Here is a 26,809-nt window from a genome sequence, read left to right as displayed (position 1 = left end):
TTTTCAAATATTGTACATATGGTTTGTGGTTTTTTATTTTTTCTTTGCTTCTCTCCTTTTCTTTTTATCTATTTTTCCCCTACTATTGCTTGCCTTTTATTTACTAGGCTTTCTTCAGAGAAAGAAAGGGAAATTGACTCCCTCTGCATAGTAAACAAATAGGCAGGTCAACTCATCCCCATTCTAAGTGTGCAGCCTGCCATTTTTACCAAAGTTCTCTCTCTGAGAGTGAGAGGGCAGAAAGCGCACAAAGAGTTAGGGGAACAATATAAGAAGCACACCAATTAGCTACCTGGGATGACCTTTTATTCTCTGCAAAATCCCCTGAGTGGTTCTCAAAGTGTGGGCCTGGGACCAGCAGCATCAGCATCACCTGAGCACTTGCTATAAATGCAAATTCGCAACCCCACCCCAGTCTTACAGAATCAGAAACCCTGGAGGGTCCCTTTTGCTGGTCTTCATTCCATTTCTACTAAGGGAACTCTCAGTACCAGATAAGCAACTGGCTTGCTCACATGCCAAATGGCTTGGTAGATAGGCCAACATTTTCAACCATCTGTGATTCTGATATATCCTAAAGTTTGAGAACAACTGCTATAGCCACTGAAACGTCTCCCATTTCACCTGTCAGTTGCAATCACCAACAACTCAGGGGCTGTGTTGTGTGTGAAGCAGTCAGGGTAAGCATTAATGTTTTAATTAAGAGAAAATGTCTTTTCAATGAATTGTGTTTTTTAATAAATTTGTTACATTCCTAGGAATGACTTTCTTACTGCCTTGGGGAAAAATTTTATTGTGTAAAACTCTTTCAACTAAGTGTTAACATAGATGATTAAATGTATGTAGCACTTTTCTAGAGTTCAAAATTGAAAAGGGAGCTTAAATGCCATCTGGTCCATGTTCCACACCATGCTTGAATTTTGCTAGCATCCTTGCCCAGTGGTGATTGCTCATGGAAGACATAAAAGAAGGCACATGTGGGTTGCGTTATTACATGACCAGTGTGTTGCACACATAGCTATCACATATTGGAAAAATAAAGCCTCGTCATCATTGGGAACAATATGCAAGCCTTGTGTCAATGCAGTGCTATTAATATTTCATGACTAAAAAGAGTGGATTCCAACAGTAACCACAGGTCCTTCCTTATACTGAATTTTTATTATATTGCTCATAAAATTGGCATGCATCAGAAGAAACTAGACATTCAGAATTATTTGACTTGTGCTTTCATACTTATTTAGCAGGTAACTCTCAAAACTCACTTGCATTTTTAATGAATGTCACCTAGAGTCATGTTGGTTTTTAGGGGTGGGGTAGCATACAGTGTGGTATTTCTAGCTTAGTTTTAATTTAAAACTTCTAATGAATGTCAAGTTTTAGCCTTTTGACAAAGTGCTGAAAGTCAAACACTAAATCACTAAACATTTTATGGAAAAAATAAAACATTATCTATCTTAGAGTTCCTCATTCAGGTTAAGAGTTTATGGGTTGATGTAGCCATATATAACATAGCTACTTCGGAGTACAAGAGAAATGGCCTAATGAAGAGGACACTGATCTGAAACTGACATGCCCCTGGCCTAATGAAGAGAACACTGATTGGAAACTGACATGCCCCTGTCCAACACCCACCATGAACCATACTTTGGCTTCCAGGACTCACATTATGTCTAGGAGAGTGAGTGAGTGAGTGAGTGAGTGAGTGTGTGTGTGTGTATGTTAGTTTATACTTTCAGAGCCTAGCTTGGTGCTATATGCATCCTTAATCCTAATTCATTGCATCATTCAGAAAATTAATTTTCTTCCCTTCACATTTTAAAAGACTCTTTAATGTGACTATATAAGTTGCAAATATAAAGACCATTTGAGTGAGCATGTGGTTAATAAATGCTTGAGAAATTCTGTAAAACTGATAGAACGAGTTAAAACATCACAATGTAATTTCTCCAAACGGCTATGCAATTTGACAAGTATGTACTGAGTGGCTATTATGGGCTCAAATCAAAGTACATGTTGTTTTACCATGCATCTTAACCTTCTTCCTGCCCAATCAGACCATAATGAAAATTTCTGGTAAGACAAATTTCCCCCCATTCAATTCACCTTCACTATACACTGCCACTCTCCACGTATGGTTTTATGAGAACACCAGAGATTTTTTTAAAACACCTATAAAATTGTTAATCTTTCATTACATATAACAAGTTCCTAAATATTCATCTATTTAATCTATGAGAGTCAACCAAACAAAAATCAGGGGATCCAGAAGACCAAGATTCTTTTTTTTTTTTTTTTTGGCTGATTCTTACTAGCCCTGTTACATGGGACTATTCAACCTATGCCTTTTGCCTTTTGCCTCAAAGGGACCTCATAAGGATGGCAGACATCATTTAAATTCTAAAATCCATACCAGTTAGGTACAATATCAACTAAAGCATAATAATTTGCTATTAGAAAAAAAAGGGGAAAAATCCTTTTGCATCTGTTCCTCCTATTAAACTAGCAGCTCGCATGTTCTTGCATAATTCTTTCACATCCCCAATCCTCCTTTCTATTCCCATGACATTTACTTCTACAATGAGGAATGAAGCATAAATTAGCCATTCAGATCCTGTTCCACAGCCATCAATGGCAACTTCAGTAATCGCTGCAATGCTTATCTCCATTTTTTTTCAATTATTCTCAGAACTCCTAATCAGGGTCAGATCTTAACTGTTGAAGAAGAGCTGTACAGGCCCTAGACACCTAGCAATCATTGCTCATAATCATTACGCCTGAAAATAATTACAAAACATTTGGTGACTAAGAAAGAACCAGCCAAGAGCAATGTAAACCAGGGTTCCACAACAATCAGAAGCCAAACAAATTGGAAGTTAGATCTCCCATGCAGCAATTGCTTGTATTCATGAAAAAATGCTGCTCAGGGAATCTGTTTTAAGTAAAGCTACCAGTGTCTGAAAGAAAGTTAGAGAGGTGATGGTTTACAAGCATTTGAAATATAGTGCCTGTGATCAGGGTTTATTTCCCCTCCAATTTTCAGTTTGAAGGCTTGGGTATATATGTTCTAAAGATAAAGCAGCTGCTACTCCTTGAACTCATGAATGGCCACTCAACACAGGGATGGAAATAAACACTGTAACATGCTATGAATCTAAAGCAGCAGGACACAGTGGGAAAAACAAGAGATCTCTCACTCAGGGGCTGTATGACCCTGGTTAGGCAAAAGGCCTAATCTCTCCGAGCCTCTTTTATCCCCTCCAGAAAATGGGGCTATTATCACTCACCTCATATGGCTAATGTTTGGCATAAAGTAGATGCATAATAAACATTATTACTAATATGTGAGATGATAGTGTTGTCACTCTTACAGTTTCTTTGTATCTACATTCATTTTTAAAGAAATCTTTAAAGACTGGTTTTTATCTTTCCTAGTGGAGTCAAACATTATCCATCCGAGGGGACATAAATGAAGCCAAAGTTGCTGGAGGTCTCCTAAGAAGACTCAAGACTTTATAAAATTGGGAGCTGTTTATCCTAAGGGAAATCCTTAATGATTCTACCTTCCAAGGTTGTGAAACATCCCAGACATCTATGAGGGTGGGAGTGACTGCTGGATGAAAAATAGGGAATGGGGAAACCTCACCCTGGAGAAGAGAGTTTACATTAAATAAGAGAATACCATACACACCACACACGTAAAAAAATAAGAATTAATCAGCAGGCCAACACCCCCTGCCCATGTATTTCATTTGCATATGACCTTCTTTGCCAGTAGTCCACTTGGTATAAGGACTGAGCTAGGGGATTTTAAGTACTTTCCAATTCTAAAATCTAATCATTCTAAATGTAAGCAGTACTACCAATTTAACATGGGAAAATTAACAATGCAAAACTTTTCCATACAAAGGTTTTCTATGTAAATATCCTGTCTTTTAAAAAAGAGAAGAACATCATATACTTCTGGAACTTTACTTCTGGAACTTCTATCCCCAGCTACTCATCTTGCATCAAATAAACATCACAATTCTTGAAATAGGCCAAAGAACCTCCAGTTCTGCTATTAAATGCCACATTAGCTACTCCTTTATAAATAATCAACTGGCTATTGATGAATGAACTAGAATGCATTCTAGAATTAACCCATAACCTTAAGAGATTGGGGCCCTTTTTATTCTATCCATTTGCTTGGTGCCATAAATTACCACCTGGTATTTACATTATTAGAAAGCTGCCTTTTACATGTAAGGATTGATTTTCTCTTACTATAAATGCTATATTTCATACCCCTGGTATGGCATACAAACATTAAGCTACTAGATCAACAAAATTACTGAAAAAAGAAGCCTCCTTTTAAATGCTACAAATTATACCTTTCAAACTGCTAAGAAAATTTAAACAGTTACACCCATTGATTCTTTCACCCAAGATCAAGTAATTAATGAAGAACAGCAAACATAAGCATTTAAAAATGTAGGGGAAAAAGGAGAAGCCGTGAGCATTTTACTGACAACCTGAAACTTTCGTTTATGACTATCTCCTCCTGTCTTGCTTTTTTGATAGTCTATGTTTTGCTTTTTTTTTAAAACAGGCATTTTTCTCGAGCATGGCATAATCTCACTCCTCAACAATCCTGCTAAGGCATGGTATACCAAAAGATTGTATACTCAACTTATGTTTATCAACTGATAACAAATCAATATGCTGCTCCTTGACCAGGTGCAGCAGCTCACACCTGTAATCCCAACACTTTAGAAGGCCAAGGTGGGAGGCCTGCTTGAAGCCAGGTGTTTGAGATCAGCCAGGGAATTTGAGACCCCATCTCTACAAAAAATATTAAAAATTTTTAAACTTAGCCAGGCATGGTGCTGCATGTCTGTAGTCCTAGCTACCGCGGAGGCTGAGGTGGGAGAATTGCATAAGCCCAGGAGTTCGAGGCTGCCGTGAACGATCATCACACAACTGCACTCCAGCCTGAGCAACAGAGGGAGACCCTACCTCTAAGGGGGGCGGGGGAACAGGCTGCTCCTTGGTGGACAGGCCAATCACCAGCTGTAGCTCTTATTAGGAGCTATTAGCATATCACAGAGTACCAGGGGATTCTGCCAAAATAAGATCAGCCTTTCCTCCCAAAGTTGCTTTTATTCATGAATGCAGTTTGAATGCTAAGGCTCCAAGGAAATAAGTATGATGTTTACTCATGGCCCCCGTCTTTGGCTAACATGGCCAGGGACACAGGCTCAGTATTGTAAGGTCCCTTTTGCTGGGCATCACTCCATTTCTACTAAGGGCACTCTCAGCACCAGCTAGGCAGGTGGCTTTAGCATGCCCAGAGTTCTGTGTATTCAGAAATGCCCAGAGAAGGCTTCAGGCACAGATAAGTAAGCTAGGGAGCTGGAGCAGCCATTGCAAGTACTCCATGTACTACTAACCTCTATGTGGATCAGTGAATCAAAGAGGTACCATATGGCTTCATATACCCACCTCATAATAGAGTCCGTCTGTTAATAATCTAATGTCAAGAGAAAAATCAGGCTCGGCACACTGGCTCACGCCTGTAATCCCAGCACTTTGAGAGCCTGAGGTGGGCAGATCACCTCAGGTCAGGAGTTCTCGAGATCAGCCTGGCCAATATGGTGAAACCCTGTCTCTACTAAAAATACAAAAATTAGCCAGGTGTGGTGGCATGTGCCTGTAGTCCCAGCTACTTGGGCAGCTGAGGCACGAGAATCACTTGAACCTGGGAGGGAGAGGTTGCAATGAGCAGGTGAGATCAAGCCACTGCACCCCAGCCTGGCCAACAGAACGAGACTCTGTCTAGGAAAAAAAAAAAAAAAAAAAAAAAAGGAGAAAGAGAGAGAAAAATTAAAACACAAAATAGCAAATCATGATGATACCAATTTGCATGTATGTATATGTATTATCTATGTATGCAAAAAGATAAAGAGGTAAATACTGGAGTGCCGGTTGGGTGCTGGGGATCAAGGGTAATTTTTTTCATTCTATCTTTCTTGATTTTGTTTCCCCAGATCTTTCAGTGATATTTTATAATCAGAAAAGTGATATACCTTCATGCTTTCAAAGGTAACTTTATTTCCCTTTATTCCCTTTACTCTAATTGCTGGAAGCTTTGACATATTTTTCTGCTTTTCCAAAATGTCCACAGTGAGCACTGTAATACTTAATAAAAAAGAAAAACATTATTTTTAAAACTTCACCAAAGCAGTTTTCATATTTTTCATACAGACATATTTAATTTTTTTCCTAAAAAGTATTCCTCATTGTAGCAACTTGAAAAATCTGGAAAGGTATGAAGAAAATATAAATTACCCATAATCCCCACTGCTAAAAGGCAGTAACAATGACATCAAATTTTCTTCCTTTTTCCTATGAAAATACATGTGGTCACATGGTTGAAATCAAAATGTATTTACACGCTGTTCTTATGTAACATTCTATGATTAGTATTTTCGATGTGATTAAAATTTCTTCAGAAGCATCAGTTTTTTTTGTTTTTTGAGACAGAGTCTTGCTCTGTCACCCAGGCTGGAGTGCAGTGGTGCGATCTCGAATCACTGCAGCCTCTGCCTCCCGGGTTTAACCGATTCTCCTGCCTCAACCTCCCGAGTAGCTAATTGTTGTATTTTAGTAGAGATGGGGTTTCACCATGTTGATCAGGCTGATCTCAAACTCCTGACCTCAAGTGATCCACCTGTTTTGGTCTCCCAAACTGCTAGGATGACAGGCATGAGCCTGGCAGAAGCATTCTTTTTAATGACTGCATACAATGAAACCAAGTGGACGGAGCACAATATAATCATTGTGGTGCATATCGGCTTATTTCCAATTTCTTACTACCAGAAAGAATGCTGTGATGAACATCCTATTAACATCGTACATACGTGTTTATGCAGATCCGTTTTTCCCTGGGATACACACTCAGAAGTGGAATTACCGAATGAAAGAGTATGAATATATTCAAAACTGCTGACACATTGCCAAATCTATCTGCAGAAAGGGTGTGTCCATGTTCCATCCTTACTGTTAGGTTCATATTTATTATAAGAGTTTCCATTGCTCTGGTAATTTTTTCAAGAGAGAGGGTGATGAAGATGGGTGTGGACAATGAACAAGAAAGGGCTGAAGCCTGTCTGGATAGGGAATTCTCTCAATTAGTTGGAGTCAGTGCTAGATCAACGAAGCCCTGTTCTTTGCCTGGACAGACAGACACACAGAAGTAGAGCAAGCAGTGATGAACAACATTTCAACCTCCCAGGCCCAAAGAGCAATGAACCAACAGAGTTGATAAAAGCAGTTCATCTGAAGCTCTTCTATGTATTTACTTCCCTCCAGACAGATCCATTGCTTCTTGCTAATGTCATGCCTTCTGAAGAAGTCAAAGCTAATAGGAGAGGCCCAAAGTTAAAGTGCTTTGGGCTCGGTAGAAGCTACACAAGCATTTTCTATCCGATGAGATAGCCAATGCTAGAGCCACAGTTGGTCACACTTTAGAAGACAACTCAAAAGGCAGAAAACCTTTGTCAACAGAGAAATGTGTGCATTTTGTCTGAGCTCTTGATTTGATTACAGTAGGTTGGCAGTGCCTCATTCTGGTCAAGTTTCACAGAGATTATAAAAGAATTAGCAAAAGTAGCCAGCTTTTTAGTCTCTTTTGTATGGAAGGAAAACAAAATACGGTCATGAAGGAAAGAGTAGCAGTGCTTTCAAACTAAATCAACGACCACTGGCATAATCTGGAAGGAACACTATCTTTGCAGGAAGGCCAGCAGGCCTCATGTCTCTTTCTGTACTTATGAGGCTACTCAGCCTATGAAATGTTGCCTCCTGTACTGTAGCGGAGGTCTTAGAAAGCAATGAATTTTTAAAATGTCTTAATGAAATGTGAGGTGAGGATTAAAAACCAATCAGTGTTATATATTAGGCTGCACATTTCTATGACACACTTACTTTGAGGATGTTTTAGACTTTTTCCAACCTAAAACCCTCTTAGGGGATCTTTAGTAAGTAAGTGCGGCTGGATAAATGATAATTATCTATATAGGTAGAAAATAAAGTCAGGGGTCAGGAAATTCCAGAAATTTCAGCTTAGTCAATGGCCATGAAGCTTAGCTGGACATATTTGTCTTTTACGGTGAGTGGACAGCTCGCTTCCACTGAGGTCATGCCTCTCATGGGCCTATAAATTCTAATGCCACCCACTCACTGAGCTTCTACACTGGTTAATGGCTAATACGAACTACAGAAAATTTGCAGTCAGTGATTAAAACACAGATTCGGCTAAGTCTGAAGAGTGCTTTGTGCCCTGCCTCTGTGAAGTGATAGGAAACAAGGGGCCTTAGGGCTTCAGGGAAGGGTAGCTGCTTGGTTTACACTTGGCCCATGCAGATAGATGGGACAGACAATTATTTCTTTCATGTGCGTTTTAAGCTAATTCAGAAAATTTCTACTATTCAAGTTAACAAGCTTCAGGCTCATGGGAGGGTTTTTCAAAGACCTGGTGAAAGTAGCTGCGAGTTAAAAAATGATAGAGGGAAAATAGAGGGTACCATACAGACGGCTAATTAACATCTTGTAAGGCCTTTCACTAAAGCAGCTGGTCTAGTCACATGTTTAAAAGATTCACAGAACTGGTAGAATTGAAAGGGTTTTAGAGAGCATCTAGCTCAACCCCCTCATTTTATGGATGGGAAAACTGAGACTCAGTTAATTGCCACAGGTCACAGTCACAGTGGGTTCACTGCAGAACTAGGATGATAATTCCCTGTGTACTGCCTCCCATCCAAAGTTCCAAAATTTGCTCTAAAAATGACAAATTAACGGAGTTTTCCCAATAGATTAGCATCAGACAACATCCATTTCCTTAGTTCTTTAAACATGCAAAATATCTACAGTTTGATACAGGCAGTTATGTAGCAATATTACTTCATAGCTATAACATTTTTACTATGAAATTCAGAAATACATCTAATATGGCAGCTCTAATCACTTTAATCTATTTGGGTTTTTAACTATGCTTCTTTTAAAAACAACTATTTTCTCACAAAATGCCAGGCTTTTGGGGGTGGGTCTTTATGCTGTGGTCCCAAAACACGGATTATGCCCCACTTCTAATTCTTTTCCCTTTGCCAAGCAATTTTCCCTAACTTCCTCCTGAATTAAGTATGTGATTAGCATATTCATGAGAGGACTGATTCAGCTATGTTAATTAGCAGCTCTACTATCAAAAACATTCCCAAAATTGGCCAAGAGGGGGAGCAGCTAGCTCTGTCACTACCACTGTCTGGCTCCACGTCTCCAGCAGATAGCAGATTTCTGATTAAACATCCTAAGTTTAAAAAGTAGGTTTAAAAAAATTACAGCATACAAAAACACAGAGGCCAGTCTTTAAATTCAGTGATACATATTTAAAATATGGGAAACCTGATAATTTTAGAGGGGGAGGAAGTGTTCTCTTGTACTTCACCCAAGTCTGAACACACGCACACACACGCACACACACACACACACGTTTGTATCTTAAAAACTGATGTAGACTGTACAGTCTCTTGAGATGTGCAAACAATAGAAAATTAAAAGTACAGAACAAAAAAAGGCCTTAGAGGTAAAGGAACTGGAGAAGAGACTCATCCCTCAAATCCAATGACTTCAAAAATACCAGAGCTGACACTAGAACCCTGATCAGGGTCAATTGAGAAAGAATTACGAAAAATTGGGACAATGGGATGATTTCCAGTAACAGAAGGCTAACTCTCTACAAGCTCCCAAACTTTATTTTTGTTGAGAAGTTTATTTTCTAAAAAGTAATTGTTTCTACCTTAAAAGAAGTATTATCTCACAGACGTACACAGGTTTTGATGATAGACGAAGTTGTCTGGAGTCAAGATCACCACTTTGAATTTACACTGTAAGCTTGGAGATGACAAAAGGTGCTCCTTTGAAGTTGCTTGACCCAAAATGTTTCCATGTGCCCTTTTACTATTTCCTTACTATATGTCCCCAGCTGTCTCTGTGCAACCTCACTGCTCCATCTTGGTTCCTGTTCCCTACCACCATCTTTTTAGTCTGCCCAACTTTTTCTCTTCCATTCACACCAATGATCCAGGGTTTAGCTATTATAAGGGTTTGGATACTTTTTTGACCAAAGCACCCACCCTTGAATTTCTAAGAGTCAATATTCTATAGCCTGTTAATCAATGCCCTTGGATTGTCAGGCCTTGAGAAGTACTGGCAAGTCCTAATTGACAGCCTTAAAAATTAGTTGATCATCACAGGTCGTGGTGGCTTATGCCTGTAATCCCAGTACTTTGGGAGGCCAAGGCAGGTGGATCACCTGAGGTCAGGAGTTCGAGACTAGCCTGGCCAACATGGTGAAATCCCATCTCTACTAAAAATACAAAAATTAGCTGAGTGTGGTGGTGTGCACATATAATCCCAGCTACTTGGGAGGCTGAGACAGGAGAATTGCTTGAACCCAGGAAGTGGAGGTTGCAGGTGAGCCCACTCCAGTGTGGGCAACAGAGCAAGACTCCATCTAAAAAAAAAAAAAAAAAAAAGTCAATCAATGCAGCACCCACTAGGGGACTATGATTTGCTGGGTCAACTGAGGTTATGGCATATAAACTTAAAATTATCTAATCATTTCTTTAACCTAACTTGGAGAGAATGTGCAAAGTATTCTGGCATTCCAGTATTCCAGCATTTCAGTATACTCATTTCCAGATCAAATACATTTCAGTTCCCTAACTTTATTGACTATGCCATATTTTATATTATTTTATTTATTTATTTTGAGACATGGTCTTGCTCTGTCACCTAGGCTGGAATTCAGTGGCACAATCTTGGCTCACTGCAGCCTTGAACTCCCAGGCTCAAGTGATTCTCTCCAACTCACCCTCCCAAGTAGCTGGGACCATAGGCACACACCACCACCCCTGGCTAATTTTCGTGTTTCGAGTAGACATGGGGTTTCTCCGTGTTGCTCAGACTGGTCTCGAACTCCTGGGCTCAAGCCATCTGCCCACCTTGGCCTCCCCAAGTGCTGGGATTACAGGCATGAGCCACCACACCCAGCTTATGCCATATTTTAATTTTAAGCCAGGAAAAACAAACTGGAGTTTCATAAACATTAATGTTTTGAAACTGATAAAGGCATAGTGTTAACATATTTATTGAATGTGAAGCCTGGTAGGGAAGAGCAAGAAAAACTGTTTTTCTATCCTTTTTTAAAAAACATATGTTAACACTTACTGCTAAAGTTTCTCTATATGGTTTAAGGGGGGAAAAAAACTACACATTGGACTCATAGGAATAGTGCTATAAAACCATGGGGAGCGAGAAGGGAAAAGAATAGCTAAACCAGCAGGCCCATAGGCAATGACTATGGGCTCCATGCCAGGAAGATACAAGTCTAAGGAAGAAATGAGGTGACTTGCAGTAAAAGGCCTTGGAACTTGCAAACAACTTTATCTCCACTACATCGTGCTGCCAACAGGAGAGTCATTTCTAAAGAGCAGATTTTTTTTTCCTTCTAAATTCCATTATGAAGCCCCTAAGTGGTGATTTTCAAATATCGGCATCTTATGTTTTCAAAGATGACCATTTAATTATCTTTCTAAGTTTTCTCCCCAAAGTAAAATAAAAGGCTTAGGTTATTATCTTGAATGAGAAATGCCATAGTCGAGAAAACACCATTCTTTTCAATAATAATTCAGTGATCAAGAGAGACAGGGAGGACAAATGATATATTTTGCCAATAGCACCCATTTTCACATGGTGTTAACACACTGTTACTCTTAACAGTTACAGCATATATGTAGGGAAATATGGGTAATAAGAAGAATATGTAGATATCTAAATTGTCCCCATTCATCCAGGGAAAGGAGATAGAAGTAAGTCACAATTTTGCATACAATGTGTTTCAAAAAAAATAGGTAGGATCAATAGTATACCACATAGACAGCGTTTTAGTTCAACTACATTATAAATTAAATGTGCTTTTGTGGTCTTGCCTGGGAACCTAACTAACACTTATTAAATTGGCTATAAGTTTGAAATAACAAATCTCAAAGCCAACATTTGAAATACAACCTGTTCTTTAAGCGAGGACTGCCTTATCAGTTATATCAAATCTAATTTAGTCTAATTTTTTCTTGCCATGGTAACAAGTACTTTGCAGAAATACTCAGAGACATTTCATATCTAGAAAATTTGTCTTGTACTTCTTCACCACACATAATGTCAAGAAAAGCATGTTTCAAAGGCACTATGTAATTAGAATGGACTTTAAAACAGGCACAAAGGAAATCATTTCTCTTAAAACTAAATCTACTTCATAACAATCTTCAAACTGAGTGAACAGCACCAAGTAAAAGAATCCTGAGGTGTTTTGGACTCCGTATTCTTTTTAAAGTCTGTTACCTGTACCATTGTTCAGAAAGGATCAAAGTGCACTCTCAATTAGCTCATATTGGCTATTTCTTCAATATTAAGAGAAAGTGTGCCTGTGAGAACTCATGTCTGGCACAGGTGATTAGAGCGGGTTCTATCATGGCTTTCACATGGACAGACTATGCCAGAGCTTCGGCTAATGTGAGGCTGAGGGTGGAGCCCAGCTTAATGAAGACTATAGTAAAATAGCCACTTTTAGGTCTCTGCTGCATGGAAACTCAAGAACTTTAATCCTATCTGTGTTCTGTAAAACTTCTAGGAATTCTAGTTGTCTTTGGGGATCCATTTTGAAATTTAATTTGAAGTCCAGCATCTGTAAATTCTCTTTGGCTATTTTGACTAAGACAGTTTTCAGATGCCTGCTTTTTATTAGAAAGTCTCTCTTTTTTTTTTTTTTTTTTTTTAAAGGGACTTGCGTCAACAACACTATTCTGTGTTCACCCAAGAAAATAAATGAAAGCATTTAAGTTAAAATAATCTATTTTTTGGCTCCTTGTGACCATATTTCCATAATGCCTACCATATAGATTCCAGTGCATCTGGAAGTGTTCTAGCCATAAAGCTACAGGGCTAACTTGTCTCTGGTATCCAACAAGGACAACATCTCGAGAGAAAAACTTAGGCACTGAAGGAGCAGAGGAGCTGCGAAAAAGCTACAGTACAGACTTAACTGTCGGCTCTTACATATGACTTGAATAACATACCATCAAACTTCTTGTAACGTGAAGCAAAGACAGCTTGCAAATGATCGCACTGTTCACTGACCACACTTTTGAAATCCTCTTTACTTTGCAGGCTGTACTTCTCCTCCATCTCTTCAGAGCAGCAGGTAGAACCCTGGGGACAGATCTTCAAATGATCACCTGCAAGATAAAAAGTAGGATAGTCAATGTCTATCATCATTCATCAAGTCCAAGAGGGAAGGGTTTGATTTAGGTTCACACACACTGATACACTGATCATTTCAACCTGTGAGGCTCCTGCAAAGGCCCAGGCATCATGTATATCTAACAAGTTTCAGGAAGCCTAAAAATATTCATTCCCTTTTTGAGAAAAAAATAAATAAATAAAGCCCTCTCCAAAAAGCAAAAGAAATTTCCAATCAGGGAGATGGCTAAACCATAGGAAAATAGGTGTAGTCAATAAACAAAATAGTATTCCATGTCAACTGAAGTCTCTTTTATAAATTCCCAGAGATTCTCAGATTCTATGCTAAACACTGCAGAAGTGATGCAAACGAGACATAGTTTTTTCCAGATTTGGGAGTTGACACCCCAAGAGAGATTGTCCTTAATGATGAATGATTTATAAAATATGTAACAACAGCCAAAAACTGAGCAAATACATGTGCAATAGTTATACTGTGGGGAAACAAAGGGATGCGTGCATTTCAGGGGTTGTCAGCAAAGAGGAAACTATGGAGGTTCATGCCAGATAATCTGAGCCTACGATAAATCACAAAGGGGTGATGGTAATCCTCAATCCTCAATTTTAATTTTTTTTATCCACTGTATTCTGTGCAGATGTCAGAGACTGTATCTACCCCATGATTCTGTTCACATAGTATCATCCCAGTATAGAGCAACAACTTCTAATAAACATCTTTATGTAGTGATGCAGCCCCGAGTCAAGGGGAAAGCCAAAGACACATCACTCCACAGCAGCCCAACCCACGAAGTATCTCCCTCCTTATACCAACTGCATTTGGCTTGTAGTTTGGAGGTGAGGGTTGGGCGGGGTTTTTTTCCTACATGCCCCAGAGCTCCCCCCTTGTTCTCCTCTGTCACAGAACAAAAAATTATGCTTTGAAGAGATAATGCCTCTTCTCTCATGACCATGAGATGCAATGCCACTCAAAAATGAGCCCCACTAGCTACTATCACTTCAGTCTCTCCAATATTAATTGGTGTGGTATAATTTTGTACATATGTTTACAAGGATTCACTTTCACTGTTTCTTCTGCTATTGCTGTCCATTTTCTATGTAAATCAAAAGGGGTCTGAAAAGAGAGATGATCTCAGGAACTCAGGAATGAGTATATGTCTTCAATAGACATGTGAACCTGTCAATGGTAAGTGTGTCCAATAACAAAGGGAGGAGGAATAAAAGCTAATCATTCAAACAACACTGATCATGGAAAACAAAATGGTCCATGAGCTGGCCATTGCTGCTTCCTGGCCATGTGTACTTACAGGAAATAGGTCCTCACCTAATGGAGATACCAAAGCAGCTTTAGGGTAGCAGGGTATTTCAGATACAATTGCGCTGGCAATTTATTTGACTAACACTAGATTGTCAACTGTGCATATGCAAATAATTATATAATCATGTATGTTCTGATCATTCTTCCTTCCTGGCAATTAAAAAGTAGGGAGAGTGTTACTGCCCAAAAAGGGGGGAGTATGCAGCATTAAAGGACTATGTAAGGAAGGCAGAAAGGGCAACAATCTTCAAATAACTTCCCCATCCAGAAACTGCTAAAAGTTTCTTTTGGCATTTCTGAAAACCTTGGTCAACAGATAATTCTACTAACAGGGGAAAAAAAAAAAAAAAAAAAAAAAAAAGGTTTCAAGTTTAGAGCCGTGAGGCTGCAGAATATCTTAGATCTCATTAGTGACGGAAGAGGGGTTGCTAAGGCTGGGTTTTATGGAAACACCTTTGTTACATCCAAAAACAAAACTCCCTCTTCACTGACTTAACAAGTTCACAGCAGGCTTTTGGTACTGGGACACATAATTAACACAGAGAGATTCAGTTGTCTCCTGGTTTCAGGGCTGAGGTAAGGGTTCCCTTCCATTACAGTCTTAACACATAAAACAATATGAAGGTCCCCAAATGGTACAGTGCTGTCGCTGTATTAAATAACACATATTACACTCATGCCCCCTATAGAAAATGAATTGGAATGCTCAGAATGAGAACTTAACCCACATAGGATGATTTAATTACTTCATAATAAAGATTTTAAGATTTTTAGAGATTGTCATAAGCTAAAATTCATCATACAGATAGGCTGTTTCTTCAAGCACCTGCAAAGATTCCATTGTGGTATGCATGAATTTTCAAAGTAAAATAACTCATGAGTTTGGAAAATAAACTATGTTTACCTAATGTTAACAGGGTTCACACATAATAAAGGATCACTTACTGGATCCTATCCAGATAGACTTCTAAGTTCACAGAAAAGCACCCACCCCTTTTCCCTGCCCACAATGTACATGGGTACATGTACATGGGTACATGTACAAACACATGCTCACACCCACACATACACCTCAAAGCAAGAAAATATTACGAGACAGCAGGAAATAATAATTTTCTCTGTTGAAGAAGGTGCTAGACAGTGAGAGGTTTAAACTCTCCCATAGGAAATTTATACTAAGGATACACCCTTCAAAAACGGGTAGCAGCAATAAAAGTTTTCCTAGTAACCTGGTCCGAGTAGACAGCATCATTTATACTGGCACACATAAAAGGCCCAGTATGGCCCACACACTCCACCCATTTCATCTCTACCAAGGACCTTCAAGCAGAACCTTATCGAAAGTTGCCGATACTTGAACACTGGAGCACGTCTTTGTTTTGGTGATATCTTTTTTTTTTTTTTTTTTTTTTTTTTTTTTTTTTTTTTTTTTTTTTTGAGATAGAGTCTTACTCTATTGCCCAGGCTGGAGTGCTGTGTCGCAATCTCAGCTCACTACAACCTCCGCCTCCCAGGTTCAAGGGATTCTTGTGCCTCAGTCTCCCAAATAGCTGGGATTACAGACACGAACCACCATGCCTGACTAATTTTTGTAATTTTAGTAGAGACGGGGTTTCACCATGTTGCCCAGGCTGGTCTTGACTCCTGACCTCAAGTGATCCACCCACCTCAGCCTCCCAAAGTGCTGGGATTATAGGCATGAGCGACTGCATCCAGCGTATAATATCTAACTTTAAAAAGAAAAAAAATGTGCACTTTCATCTCAGAGAGATCTTTCCAGGAAGATATTGTCTAATGGTGAAAGGCTTGCCTTATGTAAAGGACAAAGATAGGGTAGATACTTGGCTAATGTTTCCACTAGCAAAGTCGTCTGCCCCTCAGTGCAAAGTTTGCACTTTGGGCCATATAGCCCCGAATGCACCACTTATCCTGTCTGCATTTCTAAAAAGCATTACTTGAAAATGTAATATGACATTCTTGCCAAAAGCCCTGTGACACGTGTAGTCCAAGACGCACCTGCAAATTAAACCCCACGACATACTTGGGCTACTGGGGATTTGGTGCCGTAACTAGTTAGTGCTAATGAGAAGCACAGAGAGGAAAAGGAGGACAAGTCTGGGTACATTTGAAAATTAAATTATAGCTCCATGTTCTGCTAAGAATCTTTGAAGACTCAAACAACTAATTCAGTTTTTTTTAATACTTGAATATTTCTACTTTAAGCACCCAAAATGTGAAATTTTGAAAGTCAGGGTGTGCATATTATTTGAAAGGCATTCTGTCTTATGTGTTTGAGACTGCTTCTAAAATGCTGTGTCTCAGTGAGAAATGTCTCTTCTTTCTGGAGATTTCCTTTCTAAGCCTGGTGATCTTATATTCTTCTCATTTAAGAAAGATGCCACAATTTTTTCTTGAACACGGGGACAACAGAATCAAGATGGGACAGGTACACAGACACTGTGGGGGTAGCATTGGTAACAAGGACTCTAGGTACTTTTTTTTTTTTTTTTTTTACTGGAATCATAATTTTCCTTTAATTTACTTTGTTTTGGTCTTTAATGGTTGAATAAGAGTTACAAGCCTAGGGTTTTACAGCTAGTATCACGTGGATACACACAGTGAAGTAACATAATGAAAATAATTTACAGCCTGGGTGAAACCCCATCTCTACAAAAATTCGCTGGGTGTGGTGGCTTATGCCTGTGGTTCTGGCTACTTGGGAGGCTAAGGTGGGAGGATGGCTTGAGGCCAGGAGGTTGAGGTTGCAGTGAGCCCAGATCACGCCACTGTACTCCAGTCTGGCTGACAGAGCAAGACCCTGTCTCGAAAATAATAAAAGTTTAGGCAAACATGGGGATCAGTGAGACTTTGGTTTTCTTGTTTTTGGCTTTTCCTTTACAGAGTCACTTTGAAAACTCCGGCTACTCTGGATGCTGGCCAACAGGATGACAGTCATTTCCTTCGGTACTGTTAGAACAAAGTCAGTACAGGTAGGTCTAATCATCGGAGGCAACTTCTGTGTCTTTGTTTAGTCTAATGTCTCCCATCGCCGCTGCTCCCCTCTCAATCTTTTTGAATTATGGGTTATTCCCAATCACGTCTTTTTTTCCTTCTATCTGGTGAAACCTTTGGGGGTGAAAAGTTAGCCCCTTTTACTATGTACATCCCACAGCACCTGGCAGTGTTCAACCCAGGGAAGATGATGCTTATCTGCTGAGTCTGTTGAAATAAGGAACTAAAGTATTACCAACATTAAAGGTGGGGAAACTGAGCCTTAGAGAGATTTAATTTGCTCAAGACAGCTGGGGTGCACACTTGAGCCTCTGGACAAGCGTCTGCATTTGGTCTCTAAGCTGGCTTTATTCTTAAAGATATCGCACCTCTCGGGCCCAGATCGTTTGCTTAACTCATGGAATGTCTCTGTGGTCTTGGGAAAGGGCTCTTCCCGCTCTGAGCCTGAGTTTCCCCAACTGTGAAACGGGGGCGTGCCCCAGAGCGCCAAGGCCTCTTGCAGCTGTGAAAAAGGTGAGACGAGAAGCTGGAGGGAGTGTGAGGTCTGGTCCTCTCCTAGGTTCTTACCATTTGATGATGATGTGAACCAAAGGTAAAAAGGAGTAGTTCTCTTCCTCCCTCGCGCGAGCCGGTGACTGAGGCCGCGACGCCGGCGACTGCTGCGGTTGAGGCGCAGCGACCGGCGGCGGTGGCTGAGGAGGCGGCAGCGGCTTGCTGTCGGGCAGCGGCTGGTCGGACGTTGGCGGCAATGCATCCTCCGCCTGTCGCCCGGCTGCCACCCCGGCAGAGGCCATGGCGCCGGGGTTAGGTTAGCCCAGAGGTCGGATCACCGAGAGCGTCGCGGACTCTGACTCTAGGTACTTCTGACCCTTCCTTAAGAATTGTTGCTAGAAAGGCTTCTGGATTCCAGCTGTGGAACAGCTGGGTAGAGCAGTTGACCAGTTACTCTCCTAGCTTAGTGAATAGTAGATCATGATCTACAACTGCCATTTATCTCCCATTTCCCTAATTCAATATCCTGCTTCCATGACTCTTGACATAAATAGTTCCTTCTTCATGTATCTCTTCTAGTCCCTTAAGACTCTCCTGTCTGCATTCCATTCTCTTTACTCCACCTATACAGTTCGGTCTTACCCTACTCCACCTCTTAAATGGTGCATGATATGAAACTGAAGGGTTTAATTTGTTGTACTTGTTGAGAATTCCTTTTCTTAATTTAAAAAGCAGGTGAATTGAATGCTTTATGGTTTTCTAAGGAAGCACCTAAATTAAGTTGCTTTTTGTACATGGCCCTTGATTAGTTTTTTTCTTTGTGGGTCAGTGGCCCTCAATAGAAAAAAGGTCCCTCAGCCCTGTCCTAGGAGGCTTGGATGGGATTCAATGAAGCGTGCTTTTAAAGCTTAACTCTCTGGCATTAAAAACAAAAAAATCACTCGAAAGAGCCAAACTTTTTTCAATCACACCAGCTCTATGTAATTTCTCTTTAGTCTTAATATCAATGCCTTAGTTTTCAAAGCTGAACAAAGACAATCACAATAAATTACTCTCAATCCTGCTGAGTGTGGTTCTTTTTTTTTTTTTTTTAGCACTTCAAATCAATGGTTAAAGAAGTAGGCATTGAATATGAGGAATCCATTCCATCATTTAACGATGCTCTGAGGCAAACAATCTGTGAAACTGTGCTTTCTCATTTTATCTCATTTACTCCTCTCACCAAAGGCTGGCTCTGATGTACCAATGGGGTGTGGCTAATGTTAGTTTATTAGTTTATTTTCAGTTGCTCATAACTCAGCTTCCCATAGAAAATGTTATAAATGATAGATAGGTTTTCAGGCCAGCCCTCAGCTTATTTACTACTAACTTGACTATTTTCAACTGTGTCTAACAACCATTTTCTATATCTCTCTCAGAAAATACATTTTGAAATCCAACTAGATGCCAAGAAAATGTCTCTCCAATTCTCATTTTTGGGGGGATGGGGTAGTGATAGAGGAATACTGGTAGTTACCACTGAGGGGTCAGCTTTCTTTCTGTACCTGCAGGAGACAAAGCAAATCTCTAGTTTACTCCACCAGTGTCCTAAATGGAGAAAATGGCAGCTGGAAATCATTGCAAGACAACGGTAGAGAACCCAGGCTTTGTCTGCACCAGCGGGATTTTTAAGGCAGACATTCTCAGTACTCAGACTGACTCTACCAATAAGGCAACCAAATGTCTTTGGTAAATAAGATAGGCAAACTGTACCGTAAGGTAAGAACTTCAGTGAGAAACACATGACTAGAACAAACTGGAAAGCACTATTTAAATTGCAAACGTAAGAGACTACGATTTTGCATTGGCCTTTCTTGAAGATTGCCTCGAATTATGAAGCTCTTTACAAGGGGTTTCTAAGGACTGAATTTAAAAGGTTCCAAATACTTAAAACTAGTCGGATCTTTTATTCTGCAGAGGTAACAGTAGTCTAGGAATAAGAAGTTTGATCTAGAAGTCAGGAATATGGGTTTGAAGTCCAGCTCTGCATGATTAGAAGCTTTTGGTGAAGACTCTTGGGAAAGTCACTTACCTACTGGAACCTTAAAAAAAAAAAAAGCCCTTTGTAAACAAGGAGGTATTATGTAAATATAAAACAGTACAACTGCAAAACAAAGAAAGAAATGAATATCTCTTATGCTCCGATAAGCTACTGAAGTTTTGTGTGAAGAGCTATTTCTGACAACTTGTACTAGGTGAGGGAGAGGAGCCAGAAAAGCAGCACCTTGTCATGTTAAGTTCAGCCTAAAGCTGCCTCCTTACACATTTTAAGTTTGGCCTAAAGGTTTCTCCCTACATAGTGAACTGTAACCTAAACTGGATGTGTAAACAGACTGTAGCCTGCTCTTGCACCTGTCACAGGTGGCCGATGATTCAAACCATGTTCAAATAAGGAAATCACCAAGCTGTAACCAACTCAGCTGTTTCTGTACCTCACTTCATTTTCATTACGTCACTTTTCCTTTTCTGTCCATAAATCCTCTCCATCTACATGGCAGTACTAGAATCCCTCTGAACATATTCTGGTTGTGGGGAGGGGTGATCAATTTGCAGATCATTCTTTGCTCAGTTAAATTTTGTTAAAATTAATTTGTCTATTACCAGTAGAGGGTCTTGACTGCAAGTTGTCCAGGTTCTTGGTGTTTTGAACAAAGAATTGGACAAAATGCACAGCAAAGCAAGAAAAGAATGAAGCAACAAAAGCAGACTATTTATTGAAAATCAAAGTATATTCCACAGGGTGGGAGCCTCCCAAGAAGCGGCTCAAGGGCCCTGGTTACAGAATCTTCTGGGGTCCAAATACCCTCTAAAGGTTTCCATTGGCCACCTGGTGTTCACCCCAAGCAAATAAGTAGTGGCCTGCAATCAGTCTGACTGGTTGCCTCTGCAACCAATCAGAGGCTAAAGTGAAGTTACAAAGTTGCACTCCTGTGCAAATGTCTGATTGGTTGCTATCTGCAATTTTCTTTCCATTTTCTTTCCTTCCTTCATGCAGAAAAAGAGTGAAGGGGCTGGACATGGTGATGAAAAGCAAGTAGACTTTGGTCCCTGGAAGTCGCTTCTGGTCCTTTTGTTACTTAAGTGTGGAAAGTTGGTGTCCGAAGTTGTTTTGTTTTTTTTTTTTTTCTTTTTTTTAAACAAGCTTTTCTCTCCTAGCTATTTCAGCAAGATGTGGAAATAGAGCACATCAAGGAGCTGAATGGCACACATATGTGATGGTGAACTGATGGCGACGAAGCCATCAACCAAAGGATTCAAAGGACCATCAAAAGAAAAGCCACAGGAGCTTAAGGAGACAAGATGAGGAAATATAATGTGATATCCTGGATGGGATCCTGGAATGGAGTAAGGACATCAGGAGAAAAAAACTAAGAAAATCAAACAAAAAGTTGCATGCAAACGTTCATAGCAGCATTATTCATAATAGCCAAATTTCCATCAGTAAATGACTGGATAAACAAAATGTGGTCTACTGTATCTGTATAACAGAATATTACTCAGCCATTAGAAGGAAATTCGGATTTTACAACATGGATGAATCTCAAAAAACACTGTTAAGTGAAATATCCATATTTATATAGAATGTCCAGCATAAGCAAATCTAGAAACAAAATGTAGGTCTGTGGTTTCCCAGGGCTGGGGGAGAGGGGATAGGTTGAAAGTGAAGGTGCCAGCTAAAAGGTATGAGGTTTCCCTCTGGGGTGAAGAAAAATTGATTTTGGTGATGGAGGTGCAACCTTGTAGATACACTAAAAGTCGCTGTATACTTCAAATAGGTGAATTATTTGTATATCAACTATATCCCAATAAGACAGTTACCAAAAAACTCAGGAAATCAGAATTAAGGTGGACTTTAGTTAATAATTATGCATCAATATTGGTTCATTAATTATGAGAAATGTACCACTAATGTAAGATGTTAATAACAGGGGAGACTGGAGGGGAGATACAGGAAAGTCTATGTGCTATCTTCCCAATTTCCGTAAATTTAAAACTCTTCTTTTAAGTTATTTTTTTTAAGAAAAGCAATTCTTGGCCTTCAAAGTAAAAAGCATAAATACATGTGGCCAGTGGGGAAAAACTTTCATCGTGCTTTCAAAAACATAAATACTTGATGTAATTATAATATTAGGGAGCTGTATTAAGCTCTTATTTGCCGAAGCAAGTTTCCTAATCCCTCAATTGCTACTTTACTCTTTTTTCCTAATTTTTATTGTTCTGAAAGTAAAACAATTCCTTGCTGTTGGTCTAAAGCATTACTGAAATAGTTTCTGTTCATTTCTTAGATCTAAATCCATGCAGCCACAAAGTGAACTAAAATGCAGGTTGCTATATAACTGCAGCCCCTCTAAGCTACCTAAGAACCCCATGAGGAACATACAATGCTCTGCTTCATGGGAACAAAGAAAAAAAATCTCTAAAGGTTTTTAATAACTCCAGGGAAGTGGGGGGACGTATACATTAATCCATCATCCCTCCTTCCAAAAAAGAGTGAAATTACTGCATAAAATGTGCTATGTGCATCCAAAGCCTGGAGTCATCTGACCTTAATAACAAAGCACATAAATTACCGTCATTATGCAGATGTATGATTTGAGATCACCTACCAATCAGTAGGAGAAATGCAGCCAGTTAGCATTTTGCAAAACCTTGCCAAAATATAGCTCTGGAGGGCTTAAGACTACCAATTATTTCTAGGTCCACTAATCCTGCAAGGTAGGATAGAGAAGGCCAGTCAGAAACACATACAGTTCAATAATCAGTTTTATTATATTTTTCTAAGAATAACTTTATGTAAGTGTAGTTGGAAGAGTTAGGGTTGCTACTTTAAAACTCTACACTTCATTTCAATGAACTTATAACAGCTTTAAACTGCATTCCAGATAGAAATCAAGCAAGGCTTCTTATTGCTTTTTAAATGATAAGCAAATTGTGAACCAAGGTTAATATCTGACAATCTTAGATCCCCATTTTAACTGTACCAAAGGTTTATTAAGTAAGGCACACCAAATCAAACTGAGTGAATGGCTGAAATGTACATTTTGATCTTGTGTTGCCATCACTTCCAAGCAGCTAGAGCAACTGCATCTATTTTGCACATTTACAACCAATACCTCCAGGACTCAAAAGAAACAGTAATGCCACTAGTGATAAACCAAAAACTCTCCAACAATTCTGAGGCTCCCATAAATACTTTCTAAGCGGTGCTAATAAAAGGCTCACAGAAGTATGCTGGGGACCCTAGAGGGATAGCAAGGAACAGACAGGAAAAGATGGAGCTCTCTTACCTGTTTTGTAATTAACAAAGGAGATATTTTCTGTCAATAATTCAGGTGCACATATCTTGGTAGCATCATTTAAGAATTTCTCTTAAACAGCAATTCTGATTTTCACTAGACTCATAAGTTAACAGAAGGCCTGGGGATAAATGATTCCAAATGCCCCTATGGATTTCAGACTCATTCAAGTGATTTGAAGGAGTCACATGTGAGTTTCAAGCTCTTTAAGAGAAAAACAAATACACAGACTCTGAGGGTTTGTTACATAGTGCCTACGAAATTAAGATTTCCACAACTCTCCTCAAAGTCCTTCCTGTTTGACTGGTGAATTTATCTCCTACTCCCACTCCCCCAACTCTGAGGTTTTCTTTAAGGAGAGCAGGATGAGAGATGGTATAGAGATTGAGATTCCCAGGGTTGATCATGTCTATTAGAGCCCCAGTGATACATTCAGCTTGAATAAAAAGCAGCCTAGACAGGAAACGCCATTGGTGAGGATTTATTTTCCCCTCTGGAACCTGTAACCCCCAAGGCACACATCATAATCACTGGTAGACCAAGGCCTTGGCAGGGCCAGCTCTGAGACACCTGATCAGATCTGGCTTGAAAGGTCATGGTGATTCCTGGACTAGGGGAGGGTTAGCCACCAGCACTTTGCCTTTTCTTTGCGTCTCCAGTGACTGCCCCAGTGGGCAGTCTCCTGCACACCATTACAGAAGACCTCAGAGAAAGCAAAAGGAGGAAGGTATCTTCAGGAAGACATCAGAGACACCACTATCCTCCTCCCCCAGGGGCTGACTCAACACTGACTTCCAACAGCAGGTGATTTTCCTTATTATTTCCAAATAATCTCTAAAGAAGCTCCTGGGAACCTCATTCTCAGATAGCCTGCCACAGCCATGTAGAATTCACAGGAATATCCGAAATAGTCAATAGCTGAGTTTGCTTCTACACTTGTAGAAGAAAATACAGTTGGTGGGTGGGGAAGCTCAGAGATACCAGACATTTCAGACACTTGCTCTAATTAAATGATTAAAGACTGCCTTTTTACACATTTCATGGATTGTGTGAGTCATGACAAATTGTTGTTGTTGTTGAGACACAGGGTCTTGCTCTGTTACCCAGGATGAAGTGCAGTGGCATGAGCATAGCTCACTGCTGTCTCGACCTCCCTGGCTCAAGCAATCTTCCCACCTCAGCCTCCGGAGTAGCTGGGACTACAGGCGTGTGCCGCCGCACCTGGTTAATTTTTGTATTTTTTTTTAGAAATGGGGTTTCACTACGTTGCCCAGGCTGGTCTCGAACTTCTGGGCTCATGTTAACCTCAGCCTCCCAAAGTGCTGAGATTATAGGCATGAGCCATCGCACTCGGCTGAGTCATGACAATTTTTAACATCAAATTATTTTCTCTTTTTAATAATTGCTCTCAGCTTAAATGGAAGGTAAAAGCCATCTTTAGCTTCTCTTAACCCTCCTTTTCACAACACACCCAAAATTCCTCAACCCTAAATACAGCGTGATAAGAGGTTTTCAGTAAATTTACTGTCTAGAAAAAATACAACAGAAGAATAATACATTCATTCATCATGAATTCTCCAAAAGAAAGCCTTTATGTAAACCCACTGATGGCAAAGTCCACTTCCTCACATAAAGAAAAATGATTCTGGGATGGGCACAGTGGCTCATGCCTGTAATCCTAGCACTTAGGGAGGCCAGAGTGGGAGAATCGCTTCAGCCCATGAATTCAAGATCAGCATAGGCAACATAGTGAGACCCTGTCTCTACAAAAAATTTAAAAATTAGCCAGGCATGGTGGTGCACACCTGTAGTCTCAGCTACTCAGGAAGGCTGAGGTGGGAGAATCGCCTGAGCCCAGGAGGCTGAGGCTGTAGTGAGCCATGATCATGCCACTGCACTCAAGCCTGAGCGGGGGTGGGGCGGGGGCAGTATTTCATTCTGAAAACAAAAGAGAAAAACAAAAAATAATGATCCATGCTAACCATTCCTCAAAATTCTAGCTAGGCATCAATAAAATGGTGCAGAGGAAAGAAAGATTTACATTTTTAATGGTTGTGCTTAATTACATCCTTTAAAACTCACTTCCACAAAATTCTTGTTAAAGTCACACTTAAGTTACTCCTTACTCCAATCAGTTCCAGTTCCCATGGATATGGACATGAGCCACAGTTAACCAGAGGTTAAATTTATAATATGAGAAAAAAATTCTTCTGAACCTTAGAATGGACAGATGAGGGAGGGGCAGAACCCTCAAACTCCCCATCATTTTGCAAGGCTGAGTTTCCCCAACCCTCCCACTTGGCCATGAAAAGTCTTCAATCAGCACGTTACGCAATATGAAGCATACCATTTTCAGTAAAAGCAAAACAAAAACAAAAACTTAGGCCAGGAGCAGTGGCTCACGCCTGTAATCTCAGCACTTTGGGAGGCCGAGACAGGCGGATCATGAGGTCAGGAGTTCAAGACCAGACTGGTCAACATGGTGAAACCCCGTCTCTACTAAAAAATACAAAAATGAGCTGGGCATGGTGACTCCTGCCTGTAATCCCAGCTACTTGGGAGGCTGAGGTAGGAGAATTGCTTGAACCGAGGCCCAGGAGGTGGAGGTTGCAGTGAGCCAACATCGTGCCACTGCACTCCAGCCTGGGCTACAGAGCGAGATTCTATCTCAAAAACAAAACAAAACAAAAGAAAGCAAAACTTCTTCTCCCCCATTATCTAATACTCTTCTAATACTCTAGCACCTGGGGCACATGTCCTACAATTTATTACCCTTTAATAGGCTCTTTGTTATTTAGAAAAGTTTTGTTGACAAATGTAAAGATTTCAATGTATACTTCCTCTTCTAGGTCAGTTCCTGGAGCTTTAAGTAAAACCTGTCTCAGTCCTAATTTTGGAGTGAATGCCACTATTGATGTTGCTATCCAGAGAACTACCTGTGTTTGTCCCTTATGCTTTGTTTCCTGCCTCAAAGTCAATCATAATATTTGACAAAACAGTCCCACACTTCTATGGTGTGCCAGTTATTTTGAGTTTCCTTGGCTTGGTGTGAACTCCCCAACCAGGAAAAGCTTTTTGAAAAGCTAAATAGATCACATGCTTTGGTTTTCCATTCTCTATATGTGCATTAGCCACTTGAGAAACACAAGGTCACTAGCAAAGCACACATTCCCCTTATTTAGCGAAGGTGCTTTTCCTGGAAGACTGAGTTTGCTGAAGTTTTCAGTGTCCTCAGCCTTTATTAGATTCTAGTAGCTTGCCTTTATTGGTGAAGCACCCCAGGTCTGACTGGGACTTA

The 26,809-nt window shown here is 40.0% G+C and overlaps 1 protein-coding gene across 1 annotated transcript in view; it reads right to left on the bottom strand.

The window, feature by feature from the left end:
* Positions 1–26,809, bottom strand: part of GPC4 (glypican 4) — a 129,943-nt gene that overhangs the window by 32,521 nt on the left and 70,613 nt on the right. The window contains exon 2 of the mRNA XM_039464107.2: positions 13,173–13,331. Coding sequence (XP_039320041.1) covers positions 13,173–13,331 — 159 coding nt within the window. The remainder of the gene's footprint in view (positions 1–13,172; positions 13,332–26,809) is intronic.

This window comes from Saimiri boliviensis, chromosome X (genome assembly GCF_048565385.1).
Source record: "Saimiri boliviensis isolate mSaiBol1 chromosome X, mSaiBol1.pri, whole genome shotgun sequence".
Taxonomy (NCBI): Eukaryota; Metazoa; Chordata; class Mammalia; order Primates; family Cebidae; genus Saimiri; species Saimiri boliviensis.
Note: the sequence above shows the minus strand (reverse complement) of the source record. Positions and strands in the feature narration are given on the sequence as shown.